Raw genomic sequence first — 26,928 nt, 5'->3', positions numbered from 1 at the left:
ATGATGCATAAATCGCTCTTCACTCTGTTTCTCCCTCCCATGGGCTAAAATATAAATTCCCTAAGTCATTTTAACTTCCACTGCATTTTATTGCAAAGTGTACAATTGTGCGTTTTTGCAAATGACAAGTGACTCATTGAAAGGTTTCGGTTAAGAGCAGTAGTTAATAAATGCATATTTTCAGACTATGATTCAGTCGGCCCGCTATTATCTGCCACGCTTTTTTTCACCTATTTTTTTCCACAGAGAAAGAGTTATTTTCTTTACATATTATTTGCTTTGCTCTCTCGTATATATGAACATAGAAAAGAAAGACACTCAAGAAAGTGGGTTCTAAAATCTAGAAACTATGAAGTTACTTGAGTGATAAATTGAATGCACACTGTAAACATGAATGTAACCGAGTATATTCATCTGTTATTCTTCCCCACAGCAAAATGTAATGTCAAAAACCATTGAGGTGTCCTCTCTCCATTGTTACATGAATGTACAGTACGCTACACTCGATAGTTACTGGTCCAGTAAACTAAGGCTATAATTTGGCAGGATTGTACAATTAGGATATGTTCTTAAAAATGTACAATCCTCCTAAATTACAGTAATTCAATCAACTAAAATAATTAAAGGTGTATTGGTCTACTATAGAAACACACCTGTACAGCACTTTATATATTGCCCTTAGTAACAGACTTCATTTAAATCACATTTTATCAGCCTTTTCTAATTATCTCAATTTAACTGCAGTATTATATTCATCAAACTTCTAACAACAATATGAACAGAAGTCTCCATACAACAGTATAACAGTAACAACAAAAGTAACATGAATAATTATTAAAATAATAGTCAGAATCTTAAAATATTAACAGTATTTAACTTAACAGCAACAAGCATCGGTTGTATTTTAATGCAGGCTGATAATAATAATAAGGTAAACCCGCTGCTGAGTGAACAGAATAGGGTCCAGGATTAATAAACCCTGGCTGTTAGCCTGGTCGGGGCCGGGCCAGCTGTAGAGAATAAATCTCCATGGTAACTTTGGTGCCGCAGTCTCGGCTAAATTCATCCAGGATAACTGGACTATCCTGTTGGCTTAATCCCTTATCCTGGTTTTGTTTAGTAGCCCTCCGGTCTTAGCATGTCACAGATGTGTTGTTATCGGTGTCTATGTCAGCCAAGCAAACAGTTGCAGTACTAAAGATTCTGTGTGGTTGTGGTAATTCAAACCTCTGCCTCCATTACATAGTTTATCCTCTAGACAGCACCAACAAGTTTATATTTCAACTTGAAAATATGTCACTTTGGACACGTAATGTTATAGGTATTTATTTTACAAAACAAATCTTGCCTTATATGTAGTAATACATTTTTAACACTCATAAATCCAATACCTCAGACCCTAATACAGTATATGATGCATTCTAGGTGCAAAGAGTAAAATATTCTACAAATGCAGCAGTTCAAAAAAAAGTTTTAAACGTCAATAATTTACAGCAGCCAACAAATGAAATAATTAAGTAAAGTGTTTTGTAACCACTGTTAATATATACATAAATATACATAGATTAAAAACAGAGACTGTTGGGCTTCCATTTGGCTCAGTTAGCTGAGGTACATTAGGCCACCGTATCATCACACCACCCACTGTCTATCTGCAAATTTAGGGCATGTTTATCATCTTTGAACGATCAAATAAAAGAAATAATGTCCATAAATAATTGGAAAGCAAACATGCACTCTTGTTTTGTGTAAGTAAACAAGGACAGGAGCACCACTAAGGGATAGCGTGATATGCCAAGAGTCTTGGTTCAGCATTGTCTGTGGGTGTAATATTTCCAAATGATGTGGGATGCATTTAACAAGCAGCCTGTTTACTCTTTACAAAACAACCTCACCCTGGACCTGGAAAAAATAAACTGATGGGGATGAATACAAAAATAATAATGCTATTTCATGCTCAGACAAATGTGAAACACAAAGTGTGTTGTGTATGCAGCTGCCACTTTATGGACACACTAACACATGTCACAATGTCACGATTCTGTGCAGAGAATATAAAAAGTAGGATTTTTTTCATGATTGCCGTATACACTTACATGGAAATTTGTGCACATGCAGAAGGGGAAGCTGGACGAGCTGAATTTCATCCTGAGTGGCGGAGGTATGGGCGGCCTACCCACTTATGCTCAGGATTTCTACCAAGCCGAGCCATGGGTGGAGTTCATAGAGGTGGAGGCTGAGGATGCAGATACTGGAGAGAAGAAGGACAACCAGGGCACAGACACCCAGAGGCTGCTATCCCAACGCATCAGCCGCCACATAAACATGGGGTAATCCAATGTCGTAGTGCACAGATTCTCATGTAAATACTGTTTTCATTCTGCCAGATGGCTCCACAAATATGAATGTTATCTCAGTTTTTACCTTTTTTGCCCTGCTCCAGCTTTCCTGATGATGACTCAGGACGGTCCAGCTGTTGTAACCCAGATCTGCCGGACCAAGACACCCTAATGCTGATGGCCACCCTGCTGCCAGGCCAACCGGAGGACAGAGAAGCCTCCTTCAATGCTGTAGAAAGAGCCCCAACCCCAGAAAGAGGAGAGAGCCTCCTGGTCCAAACTCAAACTGAAGGGCCCCAGACTTGGGTCAACACAGACTTCTATGCGCAAGTCAGCAATGTGATGCCCTCTGGGGGTGTGGTACTCTCTCCTGGCCAGCAACTCAGAATCCAGGAGAGCAGCTTAGCCACAGAGGAGAAAACACAAAAGAGGGAAATAAAGCACAAATGGAGTGAGGACGTTGATGACAATAATCAGAAGGAGCTGCAGTTTCAGCTGCTGGTGGTGGATCCAGAAGGAAGCGGCTACACCACAGAGAGCATCGCCCGGCAGATCAACACATGCCCTAGCTTCCCCGTGCCTGGCGAGGGTTATCAAACCATACCCCCTCAGCCGGTGGAGACCAAACCTGGAGCCACAGCAGAGGATAATCAATCGCCTTACATTCTTCCTGACTCTCCCCAATCCCAGTTCTTTGCCCCTGTTGCAGACTACACAGTGGTACAGGAGGTAGACAGTCAACACAGTCTGCTCCTGAACCCGCCCCCCCGCCAGTCTCCCCCTCCATGCCCGCCACAGCACCAACTCAAGGCTATGGCTGCTATGCCTGTAGGGTACATCACCCCAGACCTGCTGGGGAACCTCTCACCCTAAAATGGCAATGTCATCATACCTTTTAAGGACCATGAAGTCCCTAACAGTCACAAAAGCCTGTTTCTACCTAAAACCAAATAACTTGCACAGTGTGGATTAGAGTGTACAGGCGTTTGTTTCCAGAGGGTGCTGAAAGGGGAAATTTGAAAAGCTACCAAGGTGGATTCTTTACTCTTTCACATCTGCTACATTACTTAATTTGATGCAAAGGCAGACAGAAGGAAACACCACAAACCCGCTGTATTTGTTGACATCCATGCACAATACACACAGATAGTAGACTGCAACTGGGATTGCATTGAGTCAAAAAGCATTAAGTTTACTGCTAAACTACGTTGGATCACGTTACATATCTGGCTAATTGTGTTTAGAGCAATGGCATCGTTGAAGTCTTAATGTTAAAGAGAGATGTCAGTGTATGATTGATCGGGAGAAGCACATTGTAGTCATGTTTTTCACACCACACCAAGAAGAAGCTGTGATTAATACCTCTTGCTGGCAGAGATGTTTTGCTGCTCAATTGTGGCTTATTTTGTATTCTTCTATTTGTTATTACATTTTGTCATCTTATTAGTACTTTAAGGAAAATCCACCCTAAAATGCAGTTGAAAACAATACTATGCAATTATACCTTGCAATCCTGGCTTCATTTTATTTAATGGTAAGCTGATCACATTACCATGGAAATGTGGCCAAACGTAGATAATATGATGTCAAGATATTTTTATCTATCTACAGCCACAGTAGTGTAGTAGAAGAAATACTTTCAACAACTGAAAAGAACACACGGTACAAATCAGCACACACATAGTACATAAATCACTGGGGAAAACCTAACTGAAGTAAAAGTAGAGGTGACAAATAAAAGGGAACCATTTTATCTAATTCCTGCAATGCATTGGATATTACAGACTGATAATACAATTCAAACCATAGAATATGTTAGACCATTTGATTCTGACGTGCTTAGTGACAACATGTTGCTTATAGTGCTGAACGTTTTTCTTATGGTAAGAGGAATCCTTTATTCAGATTCATTCACAGCTGGGAGCCTGCTGAAAACAAACAGTGCTTTAGTATACTGAGCACCACCAAGTGCCTTGCTCAAGAGCACATTGATATAGTTACACAAAGTACACCCTTAGCAGTTGTTAGATTTCGTTCTGTGACAGCTGCAAATTCTCACCTTTACCACTAGCACTCAGCCATAATTATATATAAACTAAACCTTAATGAGTAAGCTTTCTACTTAGGAGTATTCTTCTCATGATGCATTGTTACTGCAGGGACTGGAACAAGTTGAAAGACAGTGAAAGTATTTAAAGCTGTAATTAGCTAACATTTTATAGTTACACGTTATCAACCTGTGCCTATGATAATGTCATTGGCTTGCCATTTCTGTGCTAAGGATCTGTGCATTTATGTATTGCTAAGTACATGCAAGTGCTGCTATGTATAGTTGAATTGTTGTAAAGCCTCTCTGTTCATAGATCCATGACTAAAAACCTGCACATGCATGAACACAGTAACATGCATGCGTAAACACACACTACATCAAAAACATTTGCCTTAATTGATAATGAATTTTGCCTTAAATAATGAGATGAAAATTGTGGAAGAAAATAGTGTCAATAGGTAAATAAACCCTAACTTTCACGTTTCGGATCATACTCATAAAGCTGACCACAATTTCCAAACCCAAAATGTCGTTCAGTGCTAGTGCTGAAAGACTTTAAATTCCATGTGGCGGTTTGATAGAGCGACAGATACATACAAAGGTGTAGTATGCCTTTTGGTCAGGCATACTAGGTAATATGGGGGTAATTAGTTATGGATTCCTGGTTACTTTGCCCCCATACCTTTCTTAGAATAACCACATTTAGGGCAAAACCTTGGGCAGAATCTGTTGCTTAATCATTTATTTAGTCAGATTAGCTTGTGGTGTAAGGTTGCCCTTGGTTCATTGACCATATATGCTTTTTTATAATGGCCTGTGTGGGTGAGAGGGTAGCAGAGAAAACCTATTGTCAGATTTTTAGGCTCCTATGAATTCCAACATGGAGACTTTTACAATATGCCAATAACAAACACAGCAGCATTGCATATTGGATACAATAAGCTGTCTAAGCCTAGGCTAATAGAGGTTGTGCGATATGTGTATGTGTTAATTTCAGTTACAGCGAGTCTATAATTGAGTCTGAAGTATTATTATATTAAAACATCAAGGCAACCTCCAAATGAGCACAACACAACAAAACATACTTCACCGTGCAAAGGACACACATCCTGACTGATGTTGGTGTGGAATCCTCCTTAAGATAAGCAGGCTAAGCAGATAGAATAGATATTTTATATTAGACAATCCAATAAAGAAGAGAGACAAAGTAAGAGCCATAAAATGACAATTTTTAAAACTGTGAATATGATACATATATGTGCCATTTTTCTCTTTCTGTCTCTCAGAGCTCAGTGTCCTGTTGTTGCTGCCTAGTGCTGATGACACCAGCAATGCAATGCTGTTCCAGAAATGTCTTAATATATTTGCTAGTGCTGTAAAATTACAAGTGTATATATATATTTGTATGTCGATAATGTCACTAATCACAATATGTTGCTGCTCGGTACATGTATATTTCCTGCAATTAGCCTTACTGTAGTGGGAAGGGAAAGAAGAGAGAGAGAATACATCAATCTCTGTGTTGGGTGGATGTTTTGGTGTTAAAACCTGCAAATTAGATGTTTCTGAAATTGTTTTGCCTGGGAGAAATGGAAAAGGTTTTGTTCAGCTATCTGATCAGTCGTCAGAGCAAGAAAAGAACCGTTATTGCCCCAAATGTGATATATAGTCACCTAATGATGCTCATCCAACGTTCAGTGTTCCAACCCATCCAAAGATCCCCACAAGGCTTTCTGTCTATATGAAGGAAGATTAGATAATGGGTCGGGTTGGGGGGGGGGGTCTTTGTCAGTTGTACCGTGGTAATTGTGAATGTGTGCAAACTGGAATTCGCAATGCAATTACGATGCCAAGGAAATGTTGGGAACACAAATAACGTTAAATCACTGAAAGGTCTTTTTTTTTTTTTTCAAAGGTTACAGCAAGGAAGATGAATTTGAGGTGCTTTTTTTTTTGTTCAAGCTTACTGTACAGGTGTTTACTACATTGTGTCTGCAATTTTCTTTTTTTGCCAGTACACAATGAGCCCATTCTTAACCTAGTGTAAAACTGTTATTTCAAGCTTATAAATGTCAGACACTTTAGAGCAAGCACTTTGTACATATATCCGATGTTAAAAATAGTATTCACTTTTTTTTTTAATATTGTATTTAGGACTAAATTAAGTCTATGAACTACTTGTTATTGTAAAACAGCATTATATCTTTTTTTATTCCGCACGATAATTAGACAATGAGGAACTTTCAATATTGATAAGCTTAAGTTTTGTCCTGCAGAGTTTATGTTTATGGGACATATTTTACACTACCAGATTGATAGAATAATGTACTGTAATGGAGTATTTAATGTTTGCTATACGATTTATGGATATATAGAGCAGGTAGATATAGTATTTTATAAAGTCATTTAAAAATATAGGCAGAGTGAAAGAGTTACATTGTAACTCTACACTCTTACAGTTCTCCCACTATGTGATTTTAGCATTTAATTATTAAAAAAGTGCATTTGAAGGGGCTGCAGTGTTTTATAATGATGTCTTTTGGCCTCCAGCTTCTTGGTTTTGTGTCGGCTTTTGTCGCTCAATAAAGCCGTGAAGTAATCTTGAGTGCTGGAATTTGTGCTGGTTGAAACTTTTTACCAAAGAGCGTTTAGCCAGACATTTAATTTCCAGTGGTTTAAGGAAATAGTGTAATTATTGACTTGATTTCTATCCGTGTGTTATTTATTTGTCTGCTTAGCGTCCCCAGATCACCCCACCACCTCATCAGACCACAGTGCATAGGGCAGCGGGAGTTACGTGTGCACAGTTATTCTCTGACGTGTTATCCAGGCTCGTAAAACTGGAAATATTCTGCTTGTCACAATTGGTAACGGCTGCATTGTGCATCGCAATTGTAAAAACCTCTGACCTAAAATGTATCGGTTTGTATTTGCTTCATTAGTCGACATGACTGCACCATATTTCCAGCCCCCCTTGGCCTTGGAGTCACTGTTTTTGTCTGTTGGCTGCTGTTTTACTCAAGGCCAAGAACTGTGTTGATCTTTGATGATTTGATATTGTTCTCTTACCAGTTGAGCCCTTCTGGTTTTATGTGTGTGATCAAGAAGCTTTGAACAAGTTACACAATAAATGTATACAGCATCTTAATCATATCGCAAATGTCTTTTTTTGTAATAATAATAATGTATACTTAATTAATCCCGCAATTTACACTCTGTTGTGATTACACACAGGACTGAATTACACACACATGCTCAGTACCTATACATGCACTTAATGGAGAGATTTCAGAGTGGGGGGGCTGCCCATTGAAAGGCCACTGAGCAGTTGGGGGGTTCGGTGCCTTACTCAAGAGCACCTTGGCAGTGCCCAGGAGGTGAACTGGCACCACTCCAGCTACCAGTCCACCACCATACTGTGGTCCGTGTAGGGGACTTGAATCAGCGACCCTCCGGTTCCCACCCACCTCCCTACTGACTGAGGTACTACTACCCACAATCAATTATCCTTCAAAATAAAAGAAGACATTTTAATTGATTTTGAATGGTTAATTTCAAAGAATGTTTGTGTTTCTAAACACCCAATAATATAAGGAAAAAAATTGGATTTTACTGGGTTATCAAGATCAAGTTACAGTTACTTAGAAAAGTATTCTATCATGGATTCAATTTAAATTGGAACTGGCCAAATTCTATTCAAAAGACCTTCTTAAAGGAGAATTTGGAGGTCTGTCAGCCGAAAGAAAAATGAAACCTGCACCGCCTAAACCATGTTATCCTCCTGCTAGAGTTAGCACCCAAAAGTACACAAGCATCATACTGCACAGTAAAGGTCAGCTCAGATCAGTGACTGACTTTACATGCACTCAGGGGCGTAACACTAAATTCTCAATTCTCCAAGGGTCCCTACCCAGATCCACAGCTATTCATTCTAGCATCTTTTTGGGCCCTTCTCAAATGAGGGCCCTGGGTACTCAGTCCCCTTTCCACAACCAGTCCGACACCCCTGCATGCACATATTGTTCCGGCGTTTGCCCAAATTCCGAAAAAAAAAGATATTTCGACTAAGATGTTAACAAAGCTAATGAAAGTAAGTATTGCACTAACGTTCCAGTTTACAAGTAGCCGTGCAAACCAGGATTTTTTCAAAGTTTACCACCGGTGGCGGACTTGTTGGACTGTGTGAACACAGCGTCCCTCTTTCATTCCGTCGACCAATTTCAAAAGTGCAAAAATCCAAAAACCTGTTTGATAGTGTTTAAAAGTTGCCGTGTTTCCCCTTATTGGGTCTGACTCTGCAGCCTTGCAAACTGTTGGCTGGTTGGCTGGTTTACAGCAACCATAGCAACACACAGCTGACCCTAAGCCATGAACTGCTGTAAAAACCCAGATTGAGACGCATATTCCGAATGCGCTGTATACATGTCCAAAGAATACCTCCAAAACCCGAACAATACCCTCGCCTTAATCAGAAAATGTTATATTCGGATAAAGGGCCTTATTCAGCATATCAAACCAGAATGTGCTGTTTACATTACAAGTATCAAATTTGGAATATTATTTTTTTCTGAATGATAGAAGAATATTGGTGTGCATGTGAACCTACTGAATGACAGAAAAGGATGTTAATGAAGAAAACGTACAGCCCACTGTAGTCTGAGGTTACAAATGCATTCACGTGTCCTGAGAGAAATCTGAAATTGTATGTGAGCAACACAGGGGTGCTGTGTGTGTGTGAGTGTGTGTGTGTGAATGAGTTCACAAGTGTGTGATTGTCCCTCTCTCTTTCTCTCTCTCTCTCTTGCTGCTGGAGTAAGTGGAGAGGAACGGCTGCAGGAACAGTTGTGCATCGGGGGAAAGCATATCGGACAATTAAGACCGAGGCTGCTCTGCGTGGGGCTGATTGAATCAGAGAGACAGCTACTCACAGATCTTCGTCTCAGGACATTGCAGGTAATTACCCATAAGTCACTGTTCCCCTGTATTGGATCTTCAGCCCAATTACGCCCACACAGGCAGTTCACCTCGGCCTCATTTATTACCTCCGGTTGCTTGTTGACCTTTTCGGACACACAGTGAGAAAGGCAATTCAAATACACTGTAGCTACTGAGAAATGGTCTTAAAGACAATTTCACAGGTTTAAAGCTGTAAGTTCAAATCATGAGAGAAAAATTAGCACAAAGTGCAAACAAAATAAACACACAACCACAAACCAAATGGACAGTTTTTTTTTATTTAAATGGAATAAACGCTATTTACCATTGTTACAGTCTATCAAGAATAATATCAATGCAAAAAAAGATTTAACAAGTGTATCATTACTCTTCAATATACATATGCATATATGTTATAAACCAGCTGCTAGATACTTAAAATTACAACTGATCAAAACATGTAGAATATTACAGCTGACCAAATAATGGATTTTTTTTTGTTTTTGGTTTGTTTTTCATTGTCCATTTTGAAACTAATTACATTTAAGTGAAAGCATTCCCTGAAATGATGAGAGCTCACTCACATCCCATGTAGTCTCCTCGTGCAAACCTCTTAAGCCGTCACTGTGGCATACGTGTTTCCTCATGTGCGTACAAATCAGAATAGTTAGAACCAATGGAATTGAAATTGGTACATGTGTGGGTGCATGTGTGTATGGAGGAAACCACAGAAAGAGGGCTGATGTGCATGATCCTTGAACATGCAAGAGTAATTCATCAGAATGGAAAAGCCACCTCCGTGGAGGATTTTAGGTGAAGAGGCACTCTGTTAAAAATAGATGGAGTTGTCTAGAACTGGTAAGCCTACATTAGGCCAGCAAGGAGGACAGTAAACTCACCAGCTGTTTTGAGTTTTGTAGTGGTTCACAGTGTAGACCTTCATCGCCATCCACTGACAAACATTAGGCAGAACAGCTTCTTCACCTAAATCTCCAAAATATATTTGACAATAAACACTTTATTAACGGCATAATGGGCATGAAGGCTTGAGATATGTGTGTTACTGGATTTTTATGGCATGCAACTGACTTTTATGACGATCATAAATGTATTAAGTGTTGTAGGGGATATGACCACTTCTTCTTTGATGTTGTAACTACATCAAACTTCCCAGGCACGTGCAGGATAGTTGCCAAATACCGCCAAGAGTCCCTCTCCCCTGCCCCGGACCCAGCAATTCTTCTTAAACAGCAAATTTGTAGGTCACTATGCAGTTAACGTTGTGTTCCAACTTTACCAAGAACAGACACAAACTCAAAAAGTGACTCAACCATCTTTATTCCACTCTCAGTTTCCATGTTTGACAGCCTTAACATAATACAGTTCTCTGTACAAGCATCAGATTTTCAAGGTTATTGTTATCTTTCCGCCGAAACCTTCATTAAGTACTGAGTGTATTCCCACCATCAGTCATTGCTCCACTTTCATTTCCCCTCTGCCTTTTTCTAAACAATAGAGTCATGAATTTGTTTTAAGCAAGCCTTGTATATATGTGTGTAATTTGCAACAAAGCAAATCCAGAAAATGCAAAGAAAACATACAGGAGCATCTCGTACTCAACATTTGAAATGTGGTAAAATATACTCCTGCCATGTGTTTAAGCTTGCAGACTTAAGTAAAAAAAAAATTATGGTAGTTACTGCTGTTACATGTAATCAAGAACAATAATCAATAGCTTGCGCTACCTCCAAACACATCATTGGGATGAACTCAATTTGCTTTAAAATGTTTTTATGACTTATTTTTCCCATTAGCGGGCCAGTGCTTTCAGGTAATTATCTGACTCCCTGCCTAATTTGTTGCAGTATTTAAAGAATCTATCTTATTTTTTTCTGTTCCTTCAAATATCCTTGGATACTGAACTTTGAGATGTTTATTCATCATGTTCCTGAACTACCTTCTCCTCTCTCTCCTGCCTGACTTCATACAGACGCCACTAGAGCGTAGTTTCTGCGCCTGGTTTCATAAAGGATGGAGAGAGCAAAATGGAGGAGGTCATTTGTGAACATGACAACTACACTTCTGAGAAAGGATGAGAGCAAGCCACTGACAGATAAGCGGAGATAGGTGAAACAAGTCATATAATCTTTAAGGTTTAGTCAAATTATTTGCATTGCTGTTGCCAAATGTGACAAGTTAACAAGCTGTCAATGCATGTTTTGCTTGATGTGTTTATCAAGTTTATTTAATCTTTATCAATGTGATCTGGGACTCATGTTCATCTGTCTCATTATGCATGCTGTCAGGGACTGTCCCTGCCCTCTCCCAGGGTAATACTTGTTGGTAAAAAGAGCACTTGGCCCCGATGTTTCTGGTATTAATATGAGGCTGATGTCAGAGATCCAGCTTACAGCTGCTCTCATCCTCAGCTCACACCTTGGGGTCAGGCTCATTGGGCCGGCTGAGGCTGCTGTCAGGCAGCAGGAGGCGAGCGTCACTGTCAGGTCTCCGCAACACGATTGGCTGCATCGACTCCCTGTCCGTGTCACTGTCAGGAGGCGGGCAGCGCCTCGTCACAGTGTCACAGACCGACCAGTTGCTCACTCCCTGCATCGCCGAACAGCCTGCGTCAGTGTCAGCATCAGCTGGCTTTAGGAGCGGCTGCATTGTCAGAGCCTGCTCTCAACTGTCAGCTGTACTTTGACTTTCACCTAACTTCATTCACTCAGGGCTTCAAAGGGACCTCATGGGCCTCCTGTGACATCTGCACCTGGCCTACATCTAGATTATGTTGCCCAACACTTTGCTGGCCATCATGGCTTCCATGGTGATGACCATGGTTGTGATCATGGCCACGGGGCTGAACACCATGGTTAAAGCCATGGTGATGACCGTGGTGGTGACCATGCCTGTGACCATGACCGTGACCATTCCCAGTGTCTTCCTTTGCAGCTGGGGTAGCGTCTGCGTCAGGCAGTGTGTCTGCTTTCTCCATGCACCCTTCTGGTGTCTCAGTTCTCTGTTGAAAAATTGGGAAAGGAGCAATGACAACAGAGCCAAAAGAGATGCCAGCGCATTAAAGCTGTGAGGACTTGAGGCATGTTTAATTTAATGCATATTGTTGCAGTTATGTGTGGTATTATACCTCATGAGTGCAGTCCCCACATATGCGTTTGCAGTAGGTATCTTTGATCGCACCCTCAATATGGCCTAGTCCAATGATGGAATATGGGAGAGAAATTTTGTGAGTGAGGCGGCCACACCTGATGGAAAATTGAGAAGAAAAAAAACACTTTGAGGATCAGAAAATAAAATATTTTGCAAAGTATGAATGAACTATCCACTACAGGGGACAAACCTGTCATAAATGAGAAAGTCATCTTTCTGTCCGCTCAGTGTCTGCCAGACATCAGGCTGTTGCTCGGGCTGTTTGTAGAGCGTGATGTTCTCTGACAGTCTCTGTGCCAGCATGTTGTGCAGGCGCCGTGCTTGCTCCCCCTGCTGGTTGACGACCATGTAGACCACATCTTTCAGACCCTGACCCTCCAGCTTCTGGCGCAGGCCATCCATTCTGCTCAGAAAAGGGAAATCCGTGTTTAATAGTATCTAACACCATTACTGTAACATTTCCTGACCAATAAAGCAGTGTGAATGCCATGCTTTGCCATAGATTGTTGCTGGGGATGCAACAAGACTCTCCTACAATGTCCTAACAAGATGTCCAGGTGGACATTGTCTAATACAAGATGAAGACATACCTGGAAGCCTGCACCAAGCAGAACAATCAGCTGGCCTGGAAAAGAGCCAGCACCGTCACCTGGCCCATCGCCCCATTCATTGGCTCCACCTCCCCTATCTTCCAGGCTGGAGGCAGCTGACAGCGAGGCCCACCCCCATCACTCTCTGCACCGCCCCCATGGAGCAGGCACAGAGTGAGGAGCAGGCTAAGGCACGCCCACATCCCTGTGGCGCCTCCTCACCGCTCCAAATCTGCTGAGCAAAGAGACACAAGGGAGTGGAGGGGTATGGAGAAGTTGTGGAAGGGGTGAGAGAGGAGAAAAAGGGAAGGTGGAACATCAGAGATTGGTCAAACTCAGCAGAAAAAAGTGATAGGATTGTACAAAAGGTCAGAAAAGGGTTAGCATTTTTACATTCTTCAAATGGGGACCCTTCCAAATAAAGCTAGATAAGGGATACTGTGCAACTAGAAGAGTGAGCAAAGCCATTTATTTAAGATTCCCAAATATGTGCTCATGTAGTTTCTATTTAAATGTAAGCTTGTGGACACACAGTAATTACTAAGAAACAGCATGCAGGTGAAGATGCATGCTTGAGTGCTGAAAGCATAAGTTTAAAATGTCTGTCTGCAATGTATTAGTTTATGCCAAGGTTATGTATGTGATGCCAATGTAATGACAAGGTTACTTTATATAGAAAATGGAACATTGACATGCAACATAATCATGGAAAGGTATTGTGCAATGCCCTTAGGTCCTATGTCTCAATATTTATCTATTTACTGTAGCTGTTAAAGGAAACTCCAATAAAGACATTTTGCTTTCTGGGTATTTGCGGCATTTTAAGTAACTTGACGCAGTGTAAGGAATTCTTTCACTTACCTTTTGATTAAAAAGTTCTGTTCTCTGTGCTCGGCTCTGCGTTGTTGGAACTCCTTGAACAAAAACAAGTCTCTTCCTCCTCTACTCCTCCCTTTTATACTCTGCATGTTGTTTTTCTATCTGGAGGTAGGACAAAGTTCAACCCCAGCTGTAGCTGTATGCTGATGCCAACACTTTTTTAAGATTAAAAAAGTCAAGATTAAAAAAGTCACCATGCATGCAATACCCTTGTTGACAGGAAACACTTTTAATGAACTTTTCGTAGCAACTGGCAATTTGACCAAATCCTTCAGGAGAAGAGTGTGAGAAGAAAGACGTGTCTCTTTATCACGGCCTGTTAAAATACTTTGCATGTCAGCCCTGGAGATGGTGCATGCATTTGCTTTGTTAATCAAATGCTATTACATTGTCTTAAGCAGGAATTATTATTGAGGTGTATTACAAGTCTATAATAACATGGTAGGACATTGGGCAATTCTGTTTTCCACTGTCAGCACAGAGAGGGGAAGTGAAAAAGGACACAGGATGGGACTCTGGTCATGTCTCTGCAGAGTCCACGAAAAACACAGCAGGACAATATGAACAAGTGACACGATTTAAGCATTCCTGCTGGCACTTTGATACAAAGTACAAAGTAGGAACATATTAACAGGGTATTGTAAAGTACTGAACACGGGAGATCAAGTGAGCACGTTATGTAAAGTTAAGGGCAGGCCAAAAAAAAGGGGCTCACCAAGCAACAGGAGAAAATGAAATGGGGAACATTATATTGCCAATATTTAGGAGGAATGAAGAACCACAGAAGACGAAGATTCATCACAAAAATACTGTAAAACCCATTAGCTCCTAAAGCTAATTTAGAGCTTAACTTGTTTAACTTGTATCCCGATTTAGGTCATGAAATAATAATTGCATAACACTGCATTAAATGGACAGTATTCCAGCTATGGATATCTACAGTTTATTTAAGGTTGTAAACAGCCTGAAAATCCAACCAGGCAGGTTAGATTGTCCGTCTGCAGATATGGGCCATGCAGTTTCAGATTATAAGAGCAGTGTTTTTAACTCAGTTCAGTTGAAAGTTTAGAACAGCAAACGTTAGATTATGGAAAACAACAAATAAGTGACCATTTGTATGCAGATGACACACTCATTTCCATAACCTTATCGCCAGGGGACAACAGTCCAATACAAAAACTGACTGAATGAAGTGCATCGAACAAATTAACGGCTGGATGTGCCAGAATTTTCTTAAAATTAAACGAAGGAAAAACTGAGGTGGTTGTTTTTGGAGCAAAAGAGGAACGATTAAAAGTCAGCGCTCAGTTTCAAACAACAGACAAAGCCAGAAATCTTGGTGTAGTCATGGACTCTGACCTGAATTTTAACAGCCACATTGAGACAATTACAAAGTCAGTCTATTATCACCTTAAGAATATATCTAGGGTTAAAGGACTTATGTGTCAACAGGATTTGGAAAATCTTGTCCATGCTTTCCTCTTCAGTAGACTTGACTACTGTAACGGGGTCTTTACAGGTCTCCCTAAAAAATCGGTGTTTTTTTCTGTTTTTATTTTTTAACTGTTTTTGTGTCAAGCACTTTGAATTGCCCTGTTGCTGAAATGTGCTATGCAAATAAAGCTGCCTTGCCTTGACATTGTGGTTTAACAAACAATAAAATCCATTACAACAAAGTGTGAATAGAACTATCTGACAGGGGATGGACACAATAAAGTAAAAACCTGCACAATAGACGATCTAAAACAATCACCTTGCAATAAATTCTGTATTTACAGCTTGTTGCCATAATCATGTTAGAGAAGTGTTTTGTGGTGATTTTTTGGGTGTATTTTGTAGAGTTGTTTGTATTGCAGCCTTCGTTTTATAACTCCACAAGATTTCCCACTTTCAGTTATCATAACTAAATATTTAGCTTAGTAGTTAGGACATTTGGAACACACAAAGCTCCTGCTACTTGTGCTGATTTCTGGAGTTCTGCCAGGAAAACTTGTAACTGTAGCAAAGTTAGTTCACTTAGTGGCATGCGTTAACATTTTGGAATGCACCTTGGTGACGGAATACACAAGCAGGAGATCAGTGTCCAAAAACACAATCTGCTCCGTTACATTGAGATGCAATGAGAATGACCTTTGACCTGCCAGACTAGTTTTCTAAAACCCAGTGTTACTCATTTACAGTGTCGAATGCTCTTTATCAGAACTCACTGACCTGCATGTAACAATGCATATCAGTAAGCTGATAATAGTATATATATTCATAACACTAGACTACACTCAAACAATGAAAAACAGGTTGCACAATATTTTTGAAACCTACTGTATGTTAGCATGAAAAATTCTTCTCAATTTGGTAAAACTGACAATAATTACAATTAAGCACCACGCTGCAGTATGTGGCTCCCACTCAACCTGCTACCATCCATCCATCCATCTTCATCCACTTATCCGGTATCGGGTCGTGGGGGCAGAAGCTCCAGCAGGGGACCCCAAACCCTTTCCCGAGCCACATCAACCAGCTCCGCCTGGGGGATCCGAGAGGCGTTCCCAGGAAAGGTTGGAGATTCAACCTGCTACTGTTACTGGAACTCCTTTCCTTACATAATGCACCCTTTCATACAGTTCATACATGTGCCTTTTATATTACGTCTGTGCTTGTAATTTGTAACACATTATAACAACATGCACCATTATGTACAGTTTGTACAGTTCACTCTTATTGTCTATTATGGAACATAGTAAACATTCATTCATTTATTACATCATAATCAAAACATATGTGTCCAACTCCAGCTACACCCTGCTATGCCCTGCTACGTAATGCAGTGTCAAGCTACACCCTGCTACGCCATGCAGTGTCCAGCTACGCCCTGCTTTGCCCTGCAGTGTCCTGCTACGCCCTGCTATGCCCTGCAGTGCCCTGCTACGCCATGAACTACTACCACTACTATTTCTAATCATAGTTCCATTATCTTTATTGTGACTGTAATAGCCACTGTTCATCATCCCCTCTACCAGCACCGGCAGACAACTGCACAAAAAACTATAACTCTGAATTTACTTGTATCCGTTTTGGTAATATTAGTTTGCCTGGGGTTCATAGTAGTTTTGTTGCTGTTATTTTTTTTAAACTGTTTTTTTTCCATTTAAAGATACATTTTTCAAACATTCAGTCATCACAGCTCAAAACATAAAATTGTAAAGAAAGAGATTGCAACTTATATGATCTAAGACCAGGTAACAGAAGTATTAATTACAATAAATGGATCCATGAAGTAAACAAAATAACATAATAACAAAATTAATATATAAATAAAAAAAGACGGATTTACAAACCTCGTTAACGATTTTGACAACAGATGTTATTTATTAAATATAATTAAATAGATCTGAGTACATATCAGATAGCTTTATCTGAAATTAGTTTTGTTCATGTCGATAAGAAGAATTTCTAAATTGTCGTCACTCACGACCGTCACTAAGCAACGCTCCTCGGCGTCCTTGACTTGGCAAAGGTTTCTGGGAATCCGAGGCCTGAAGATTGAACGACCGCCCTTTTAGGAGCAACGAGAGTAGAAGAGCGCTACATGCGTCGAAGGAAATATGACCAAAAAACAACTTCCTGAAGCAGCGTAACCAAACTTGAGGTATGTACACCGATGGTTTGTAACGTCTAATTCGACCCTAAGCGGTTATAATTGGGAAATATACCTGGGAAAAGTGTATTTTAATGCGCGGTTTGATGACGTAATGTTGATTGTCAAACGCGAAATGGCGAGCGTGCTAGGAGGCCCGTTAACGTTACATGCGACACTCTGGGGTTGTACCATGTTCATTTCCTTCATGTTCCACTTTCGAAAATACTGCACTGGTATATCTAGTCCGGGTAAGTTCGGCGTTGGTTATATGTCTCGAGTATGTGAAAATACTTTGTTGTTCTGTTGGAGGCAGAATTGTAGCCATGTCTGCTAACGTTAAGCTATCATGGCGCTGACGTTTTTAACGTTAGCGTTAGCCGAAAAAAAAAAAAAAACATGTGTGAGGTCATTGGTTAAATAACATGCACGTCTCCGCATGTGGCACGCCTGAACACACTCTTAAACTTCAGCAGAATGCTCCGTGTAACGTTGCATTATCATTTCGGAGTTTCTGGCAAGTGTAACGTTTAATTAGGCCCGGGTATTTATGTGGTTCTCATGGGCCCTCATCTTGACTTCCTCGTCCTGTTGGTTCTGTTCAGTGTTGTTGCCTGTAAAGCCCTTTTCAGCTTTGAGCCTGAGATAATGTCCTCTAAGTTAATACACTTTAGTTTCAGTATTCCTCCGTTGTTTTGATGCTGGTCTGCTAGCTGTGAGATACAGTTATTTAATGTTGTGAAAGTGGTATGTTACTCAATGGTTGCAGGTGTGTGTATTCAAAAATAGGTTTGATTATCTTTTTGCTGTTTTTAGTTTTCATTATTCTCAAGGTCAATCAAACTGACATATATAAGGCATATATCTAGAGCTGGAGTAAACAACGCCTCTTTTCTATAATAAAACTTTTTTTTTTTCTAATTGTGTTCCATCTTATCATCATATGTGTAATCATCATTACAATTTCGCTTAACAAAATCAACAGTGACCAATAATACGCCTTAAGACCTTAACTAATGTTAGCAATGAATTGCTGTTAAACAAAGAAATGGATGATTATGTACAAAAATGGACAATTAACAATTGTGACTGGCCTACGTTTGTTGTGTGTGTTTTCGATTCAGCTGATAGCTGTACCTTTTCTCGAACTAAATTAAGAATTGCATGTCCATCTTCCTCCATTCTGTACAGAGAAGGATAAGGTCAATAATGGCGGCTGAGGTGGAGGTGGAGGTGGAAGGATGCAATCAGTACCCAGCGCATTACAAAGTAATGATGGACAAACTCAATGAACAACGACAGCTGGACCAGTTCACCGACATTACCTTGATTGTGGATGGTAAGTAGGCATATGTTATACGTCATCTTTATGATGTCTAAGTAGAAATATCTAAGCAATGCCTCTCATTTCCATGTTTCTTGTCTCTTGCAGGACATCAATTCAGAGCCCATAAAGCAGTGTTGGCAGCATGCAGTCAGTTTTTCCACAAGTTCTTCCAGGATTTTACCCAAGAGCCGCTTGTGGAGATAGAAGGTATTCTGTGTTGTAATTACATTTTTGGGAATTAAAAGTAGCTCTTAAGTTATGGGAAATAAAGCACATCTGTTAACCTCTTTGCAAGGTCATACAAAAAGTAAGGTTATTACCCAAACAATGGTTTAAACTGCATCTAATAAAAAGACAATTCTTGGATAAATTTTGAAATTTATTTTGAAAATACTGTGAGGTTCCAAACATCTCCAGCTGAGAGTTTTGAACTACAAATATGTTTTCTTGTGTTTTTTACCATCATATGTAAAACAGCTTTTACTCACCACTGCGTCTCTCTTCTTACTCTGACAGGAGTGAGTAACGCAGCCTTTAGACAGCTGATGGAGTTCACCTACACGGCAACACTGGTGATAGTTGGAGAAGAAGAAGCCTATGATGTCTGGAAGGCTGCGGAATACCTCCAGATGCAGGAAGCCATCAAGGCGCTCAACAATAAGTGAGTCTTAAGGCCCTGACACACCAAGCCAATGGCCAGGAGCTAGTGGTGACCAAGTAGGACTGTGGCGTCCACCCAGATTACCTGTGTCTTGGCCAAAAATTAGCACTGGAACACACAGCGCAGACTACAGCCGACAGCCAAGTATCACATACGTTCTGCTCCTGCGTGAGAGGAAGTAACTCTCCATACCAGCAGGCAGCGATGATTGGGGGTCATTCAAAAGGGGAAACCGGATAAAAACGATGCTACCCACATACGAAAACGTTTGCTTGAATCAACAGCTGCAAAACCGAACAGAGCCTACGGTCCCTCTTCTTCACTCTCTGCCAGGATGACAGCATCATCTGGAGATGGCTAACCAGACTGTCTGTCATCCGTACTCTTGTTAAAGAATTCTCCCTACGTTGGGAGCAGAGGGACCAAGCACCAATGGCCGGCTGCTGGCTTGTTAGCTAACATTCCACCCACACAACATGCCTTCATTTTACACTGGTTACAGAAAATTTGCCAAATAAAGTTGGCACTCATGTGGCAATAGCAATGTGCTTTCCTACGATTTGACAAGAACGTGCAAATTAAACATTAAGTTGTAACGTTTTAGATTCGATTTAGAGGCCGGTTGGCAGGCTGGTAAGCTAGCTTGCTAGGGGGCTAATTGTTAGCGGTGCAGAGAGAGGGAGGTAGGGATTAACGGTATGAAAATCTAACCTCATGGTTATAGTGACCAAAATGATCACTGTTTTGGGTATTATTGCAGTATTTTTAAAACTGTTCAGTATGTTCAGAAAGCACTGACAGGCATTCACAAGACAAAATAGTTTAAAACGGTGTTTATTATATTACAAAAATATAGGCAATAGCCTTGTGAAAACTGATTTAAAATTGGTTACTTTAACAGCGGCCTGCCAAAGCTGGTTTTCCATAAGAACTTGAACCAGAAAGGCCTTGCTTTGAGATCCAGGAAGATTTATTTACAACTCCAACATGACGTTAACTACCAAGTTGTATTTGACGTTAAATGTGAAGTTGGATGTGGTTCTGAAATATAAGCAAATAATTCACTTTAAAAAACCCATGACTTACTATGAACATTATTTACCAAAACTAAATGTTTACATTAATTTCTCTGTAATAATTAAAACAAATGTAACATATTGCTCAGGAACACAACCTGAGAATAAGCCACGTCAATTACAGCACCCATATTCATAACGGAGAAAACGGTGTAATACACCTTTAATAGCTACGCACGTGGCTCCCGAGTGCTGCTCTGTTTACTGGGGATTGCATGTTGCTATCATATTGCTGCAACAAAACCTGAATATCAACACATGTCTGCACATGTAATATTAAACAATCTGCACATCTACCAGCTGTATGCCTGTAAGACACACAGCAACAGCAAAATTATCAAGGCAATAATATCTCTCTCTCCCTCGCTCTCCAAATAAATGTCCTGTTGTAACAAGGGCTATACTTATCCACATCGTAGCAGAACACTTACTGAAATGTGAATAAATGTAGTAAACGTTTACACAGTTAACGAGGCAGTAAAACCCATGACAGTCTAGTCTGCAACAGAACAGTCTGAACTTGAGTTCTGAGTTACATAGCTACCTAACTCCAACAAGTCCAAACACGGAAACTAAAAAAAGACAGTTGTCCAGCTGCTACGTTCTGTCCCATTCTCCTGTCTGAGCGCGAGTGCTTGGCAGCAGATCAAAGCGATGACTCTCGTCCCGGATCATCTCAGGAGAGAGAGCAAGTGTTACTGTCGTAACTATGGCCTTTTTTACAAGGCTGATGACTGTCCCGAGTGCCGTCATCTCCTCCTTCCAACTTGTCGGAAGACGCACGTTGGAGGCTACGAAGTGCGCCTTCGCTGCGACTCCAGGAGCCTTGGATAAAGCTGGGAAGGATTAAACACACAGCGTGGTAATCCCCCGCGATAATAAGGATATTTTAAGTGGAAACTGTTATGGTCAACATTGTGACATACATTTCTATATACCAACACAAGTAGCTATTCATATCTTGTTGTACATTTGCAATCTTATGGGCATAATGTACAAAAATAGTTATTCCAATTGTCCAAACCTATGTGTTTTGTTAGAAGGGACATTCAAGCGTCGTTTTTGTGGAGCTGGGACAGCTCTTATGTGTAATGGCTTGATCAGCTGAGATGATAAATGAAAGCTTTGTGTGCGCTCTCGTCCGTTTACTTCCCTCACTATCCTTTTCACCCCTCTCGCTCCGGTGAGCAACAGCGGCCAAAAAGATGCAGACGACGGCTATCTTGTGGCAACGGTGTGGGACACACCGCGCAAACTAGGGCCCAACATGGACCGGGCTTGGTCGGTCAGGGCCTTTACACGCAGCTGACCTGTTAAACTGCTGATGAAGCTTAACTTGTTTCACTATCAGCATTTAAATGATGTCATGTCATGTACCTGTTTTTGAAGCTAGAAAGGAGTTTCTCAGGACTCCTTCATATGAACACTGGTACCTCTTTCTCCTGTAGGATAAATGAGAACCCCTCGCTGACAGCAACGAGCAGAGGCAAAAAGAGGAAGATTGCTGAGACCTCTAATGTGATTACAGAAACCTTACCTTCAGTGGATGGGGACCAGGTCAGTACGCTCCTAATGCTCACACTCACAGAGACAATAGTTCCTTGAGAAGCAGTGGACATTAAGATTCATCCCACTTATTGTTTGAAGTGCACACAGACTAGGGCTGTGCAATTAATTGAATTTCAATTTTGGCTCCTCACCAATATAGTTTAATCGAGAAAACGATTATTTTGCCATGTTCTCTTTTGCAAGAACACTCCTATTTTGTCTTGGGTTCTGAATGACCCGCGCACATCTGCCCCTTCCGAAGCCATAAAATCGCTCAGCAGTTGGGGGGGGGGGCATCCTTTGAAATTTAAAAACTCTGCAAGTAAAGATGGCAGAAGGAGGGCAGCCACGGCAGTGTTTGGTGAGCAAAAAATCTAAACCAACCCTCTGCCTCTGCCCCCCTTTCTTTAAGTAGCTAGTAAATGAGCCCACTGAGGGCAACATTAGTGTTCATATTTTAGCACAATGTTTAGTAATTACAATAGGAAAACAGATTTTATTCTGATCCAAAGACTCTTTCTGTGAGATAAAGGACACTGAAACATTATACCCTGGACACTATCCATTTTATCCAAATGTTAATGAGTAATCGCGTTGAATAATCGTGATTTCAAAAATTGATCGCGATTGTTTTTTTTTTTTCCAGTCCTAACAAAGACAACTTTGTCCATGCAGTAATTGTTGGGTCTGAATGTTTTTATTGTTCTCCAGGTGGAGATTGAGATGGTAGGGGAAGAGGCCGTCAAGGTGGAGGAGTCGGTGCTGGAGGAGGTGGTGGATGCAGCAAGGAATGCTCAGGCGGCATCTGATGACTCCGCTTTGGCTCTTCTTGCCGACATAACCAGCAAGTATCAGCAAGGGGAACCCACGCTACAGGTCATTAGAAATGGAGGAGTAGAAGAGGTTTATTCACTTGTATTTGTACAAACCTTCCTTTTAAGCCTTTTTTTTGGTTTATTAATGGCAACCTGTGTATTCACAGTAATAGTTATGGATGTAAAAGGATCAACCCTGCCTTGCCTGTGTTTGTGCGTGGCAGGACGTGGTGTATCAGGAGGAAACGGTGACGGCCTCCAAGGTGCTGGAAAATGTCGAGGTCGTAGAGGTCCAGATTTCCCAAGTGGACAACATGTTCCGCTGCAACAAGTGTGACCGTAGCTTCAAGTTGTACTACCACCTCAAACAGCACTTGAAAACACACCTGGGCATGCTTGAAAAGCCCCACGTGTGCAACCACTGCGGGAAGGCCTACACACGGGAGGGCGCCTTGAAGCAGCACATCACCACGTTTCATTTTGATGCAGAAGAGCTGTCTCGAAACCAGAAACCCCAGAAGAAAGTGCACGTTTGTGAATACTGTAAAAAGCACTTTGACCACTTCGGCCACTTTAAGGAGCACTTACGGAAGCACACCGGTGAGAATGAAAAATAAAGCTGGTTTTGTGTTTGCGACTTATTTAATTTAGTACGGTCATACTATTGTATCATTGAGATCTTGCATTGAAAACACATGTTTGCCTTTATCTGTAGGGGAAAAACCTTATGAGTGTCCAGATTGCCATGAGCATTTTGCAAGGAACAGCACACTGAAGTGCCATATGGCAGCCTGTCAGAATGGGGCCGGAGCCAAGAAAGGACGCAAGAAACTCTATGAATGCCAGGTACAGTTTGTCCAGACTCAAGGCCAATCACGCGCTCCCCCGCCAGTGAAGACATCTAAAATGATGTTACCATTTTCCCCCCTCCACATTATGTAAATGTGTTATTCTCTTCATGCAGACATAACCGTCATACAGTTTAGATTGTGGAGGTTTACCTTAAGAAGTGTTTCCTCCTCATGTAAGCCAAGTGAAATTTGAATATCTGCATTAATGGGGATTGGGAAACTTGGACCCCCTAGAGGCAAAATATACTTGAAAGGTGAATACTGAATTTCTGTATTTCAAAAGTTAATAAATTAGTTAAAAATAGGGTGGAGCCGCAAGGATTTGATTATATGATGGATTAAATATGAATGACCAACTACATGATCATTTATTTGTTGTAGACATTTTTCAAGTAAAAATTGATTTGTTGGTTTCAAATTCTCCAAAGAATGTTGCTTTTATTTGATTTTACATTAGAAAATAGAATAGTTTTGGTTTTAGGCTGCTGATACATCAAAACAAGATAAATTGATGACCTCACCTTAGGGTCCAGGGATCGGGATGGACATTTGTCACTGTTTACTGAAGTTTTATAGGCTCCATGCTTCCCATGTGATCTACTTTTTTCTCCTCCATCAGGTCTGCAGCAGTGTATTTAACAGCTGGGACCAGTTCAAAGACCATCTTGTGAGCCACACGGGCGTCAAGCCCAATCACTGCACTATGTGTGACATGTGGTTCACCCACCCAAAAGAGCTAAAGGCCCACCTGAAAGATGTCCATTCCATTGAGGACAACAAGTCATCTGAAGAAGTGGTCATCACCGACTCTGCCGCGCTCGCCATCGCAACGCAGAGCATACAAGGAGGCGAAACTGTCCTGCTGGATGATGGAATCCAGGTTGAGCACGTCACGGTGGAGCCTGTGGATGTGATGGAGATGGAGGAGACTGCAACAGTTGTGGTGGAGGATGGAGGGGTGGCGGAGATGTGTGAGGAGGACGTGGAGAGATTAAAGCGGGCCGGGGTGCAGATCCAGGTGGTGCACGTGACCACGACTGAAGTGGATGGGCAGCAGGTGGTGAACTCTCAGGTGGAAGTAGAGTTGGAGGGTGAAGTGAAAGATGAGGGGGAAATACAAGCTGTGGTTGTATGAGAATGTCAGAAGGACTGTCTCAAAGACTTGCAGGACTGCATGTGGGATACAGCATGTCCCCTCAAAATATGTCCTGCTGTATGCCATCACACGAATGACTCAATTCCCACCACCTCTTACTCTTTGAACTCTGCGTTATGGACAGAGTAACAGAGAGAGATCATTTCCTCCCAAGGATCCTGTATTTATTTTTAAGCCGTTTGCCATCATATGCATTTTCAATGACTCTTTGGTGCTTCATCAATCTATTTTCATGTGTTTTTTCCCGTGTCCTTATTTTACCTCAAATGAATGTTCTTTTAATTTGGGTCACTTGCCAAGACAATTTGACAATGAATGAAATGGCCGCTCAAACAGCGTATGTATGATGCTGATGTTCTTCAGTGCTAATGCTACAGTTTTTTTCAAGCTTATTTCATATTGACTTCTGGTGTTTTTGTACAAACTCGTATGGAATAAAATTGGTTTCCAGAATGGACTTTAAGTCTTTCAATCATCTACTGACATCTTGATTATCTTAAAGGTCCCATGGCATGAAAATTTCAATTTATGAGGTTTTTTTAACATTATTATGCATTCCTCCGGTCTGCCTATGGTCCCCCAGTGGCTAAAAATGGCAATTGGGTGTAAACTGAGCCCTGTGTATCCTGCTCTGTCTTTGAGAAAATGACAGCTCAGATAAGCCCATTTGGAATCTGAGGTCATAAGAGGCAAGGTTAACTCCCCTTTCTCTGCTTTGCCCGCCCCAAAGCATGGCAGTTGTTCAGGGCCACCCCCCCCCCCCCTCCCCCGTCAGAAGCTTCAAACTCAGAAATGGCACATACTAAGGAGTTCTCATTGTGGGACTGGCTCTAGTGGCTGGAATTCTGCACCAAGGCTGAATTTTGGGAAAGAGACTTCAGATAGCATCCAAAGAGCACCATGTCATGGGACCTTTAAAATCAACACGGTGAGGGTATATATAGGTTTAGAAATGCTCTTAAAATTATTATGCCTTCAGGATTAGTTTTTTTATTCTTCCTTAAACCTGCTCCATATCTGCCAGATGTGTAAATAGACAACTGTTTTTCTTAGCCCTTGCTTTTGCTCCAATCACTTCATAAAGTGACTGTTTTGTTTACAGCAGCTTGTTTCCACTGCCCCCAAGTGGATAAAAAATAAAATCATAGTTTTGAGGAAGTTGGTTGGTTGTAATGCAGACCAATGCTCATAAACCAAGCATGCCAATAATAAGTAGCCTACACACCAAGGCAGTCAATCTACAATTCTCTAGATAGTCCTGTCTGCCATGTGTACAGCATGTATGCACATAGTCTTTAAAATTCTTGTTATTGTCAAGAATCTGCATTTCAGAAATGTACATTATGAACCAAATGTGATGAGTTCAAAGTTTCATTTTTAATCTTGGAAAAACTAGTCAAAGTTATCTCCATGACAGCTGAACAAGCTCCATCCGCAGAGGAAGACCTGGGGAAGGCTCGAAAGTAGACCTAGACACACACACACGAGAATAGTTTAAGACATTGACACCTCGGTCCCCTGACCCCTCCTTGAACCGGATCCGCTGCTGTGCTAATAGCCTGTCAGGTGACCATGGTGCGTGACTTCACGCACAGATTTGGTTACCTGTGTGAGTCCCACAGTCTCCTGCGCTGGACGCAAAACTACAAATCCCACTATGACCACGCAAAGTCCCCCCGTATAGGGACATATATATTTATTAATTTTTTTGACGGTCTATGACCTGTACGTGTAAGTATGGACGTCATGGACGGATCTCGGCGCGACCATAGTGGGACTCGATAGCTCGCGCTCTGGACAGCTCCTGTGGTACTGAACTGAAGCGATTTTGCGGCTCGAGTTGTAATTGTTGCTTCTGATTGGATAACAGATGCACGAGGACTCCCCAGCACGCACCGA

General features: G+C 41.1%; 3 protein-coding genes across 9 annotated transcripts in view; 2 read left to right on the top strand and 1 right to left on the bottom strand.

Annotated features, from left to right (window-relative positions):
- Nucleotides 1-7,537, top strand: part of ghra (growth hormone receptor a) — a 31,909-nt gene extending 24,372 nt beyond the window's left edge. The window contains exons 9-10 of the mRNA XM_034872387.1: nt 2,119-2,330; nt 2,444-7,537. Coding sequence (XP_034728278.1) covers nt 2,119-2,330; nt 2,444-3,212 — 981 coding nt within the window. The 3' untranslated portion in view covers nt 3,213-7,537. The remainder of the gene's footprint in view (nt 1-2,118; nt 2,331-2,443) is intronic.
- A 3,122-nt stretch (nt 7,538-10,659) lies between these two features.
- On the bottom strand, nt 10,660-19,827 carry selenop (selenoprotein P). Of its 5 annotated transcripts, none has more exons than XM_034872396.1 (5): nt 19,817-19,827; nt 13,083-13,317; nt 12,683-12,895; nt 12,470-12,587; nt 10,660-12,343 (listed from the first exon to the last, which is right to left on the bottom strand). In XM_034872396.1, exons 2-5 carry the CDS (start codon nt 13,283-13,285, stop codon nt 11,750-11,752), a joined length of 1,128 nt encoding a protein of 375 aa, XP_034728287.1. In that variant the 5' UTR covers nt 13,286-13,317; nt 19,817-19,827; the 3' UTR covers nt 10,660-11,749. The 5 variants fall into 5 exon arrangements, with proteins under 5 accessions (XP_034728287.1, XP_034728285.1, XP_034728286.1 ...); XM_034872394.1 differs by lacking the exon at nt 19,817-19,827 and adding an exon at nt 13,944-14,126 and having other exon boundaries at nt 13,083-13,314; XM_034872395.1 differs by lacking the exon at nt 19,817-19,827 and adding an exon at nt 13,944-14,050.
- Nucleotides 17,436-25,497, top strand: znf131 (zinc finger protein 131). 3 transcript variants are annotated; one of them, XM_034872391.1, is made up of 9 exons: nt 17,436-17,607; nt 18,787-18,934; nt 19,028-19,129; nt 19,439-19,583; nt 22,108-22,216; nt 22,919-23,110; nt 23,247-23,622; nt 23,738-23,868; nt 24,493-25,497. In XM_034872391.1, exons 2-9 carry the CDS (start codon nt 18,805-18,807, stop codon nt 25,006-25,008), a joined length of 1,701 nt encoding a protein of 566 aa, XP_034728282.1. In that variant the 5' UTR covers nt 17,436-17,607; nt 18,787-18,804; the 3' UTR covers nt 25,009-25,497. The 3 variants fall into 3 exon arrangements, with proteins under 3 accessions (XP_034728282.1, XP_034728281.1, XP_034728280.1); XM_034872390.1 differs by lacking the exon at nt 17,436-17,607 and adding an exon at nt 17,709-17,846 and having other exon boundaries at nt 22,919-23,083; XM_034872389.1 differs by lacking the exon at nt 17,436-17,607 and adding an exon at nt 17,709-17,846.
- The last annotated feature ends 1,431 nt before the right edge of the window (nt 25,498-26,928 follow it).

The sequence above is a fragment of the Etheostoma cragini genome, chromosome 5, assembly GCF_013103735.1.
Source record: "Etheostoma cragini isolate CJK2018 chromosome 5, CSU_Ecrag_1.0, whole genome shotgun sequence".
NCBI lineage: Eukaryota > Metazoa > Chordata > Actinopteri > Perciformes > Percidae > Etheostoma > Etheostoma cragini.
This window is presented reverse-complemented; position numbering and strand designations above follow the sequence as displayed.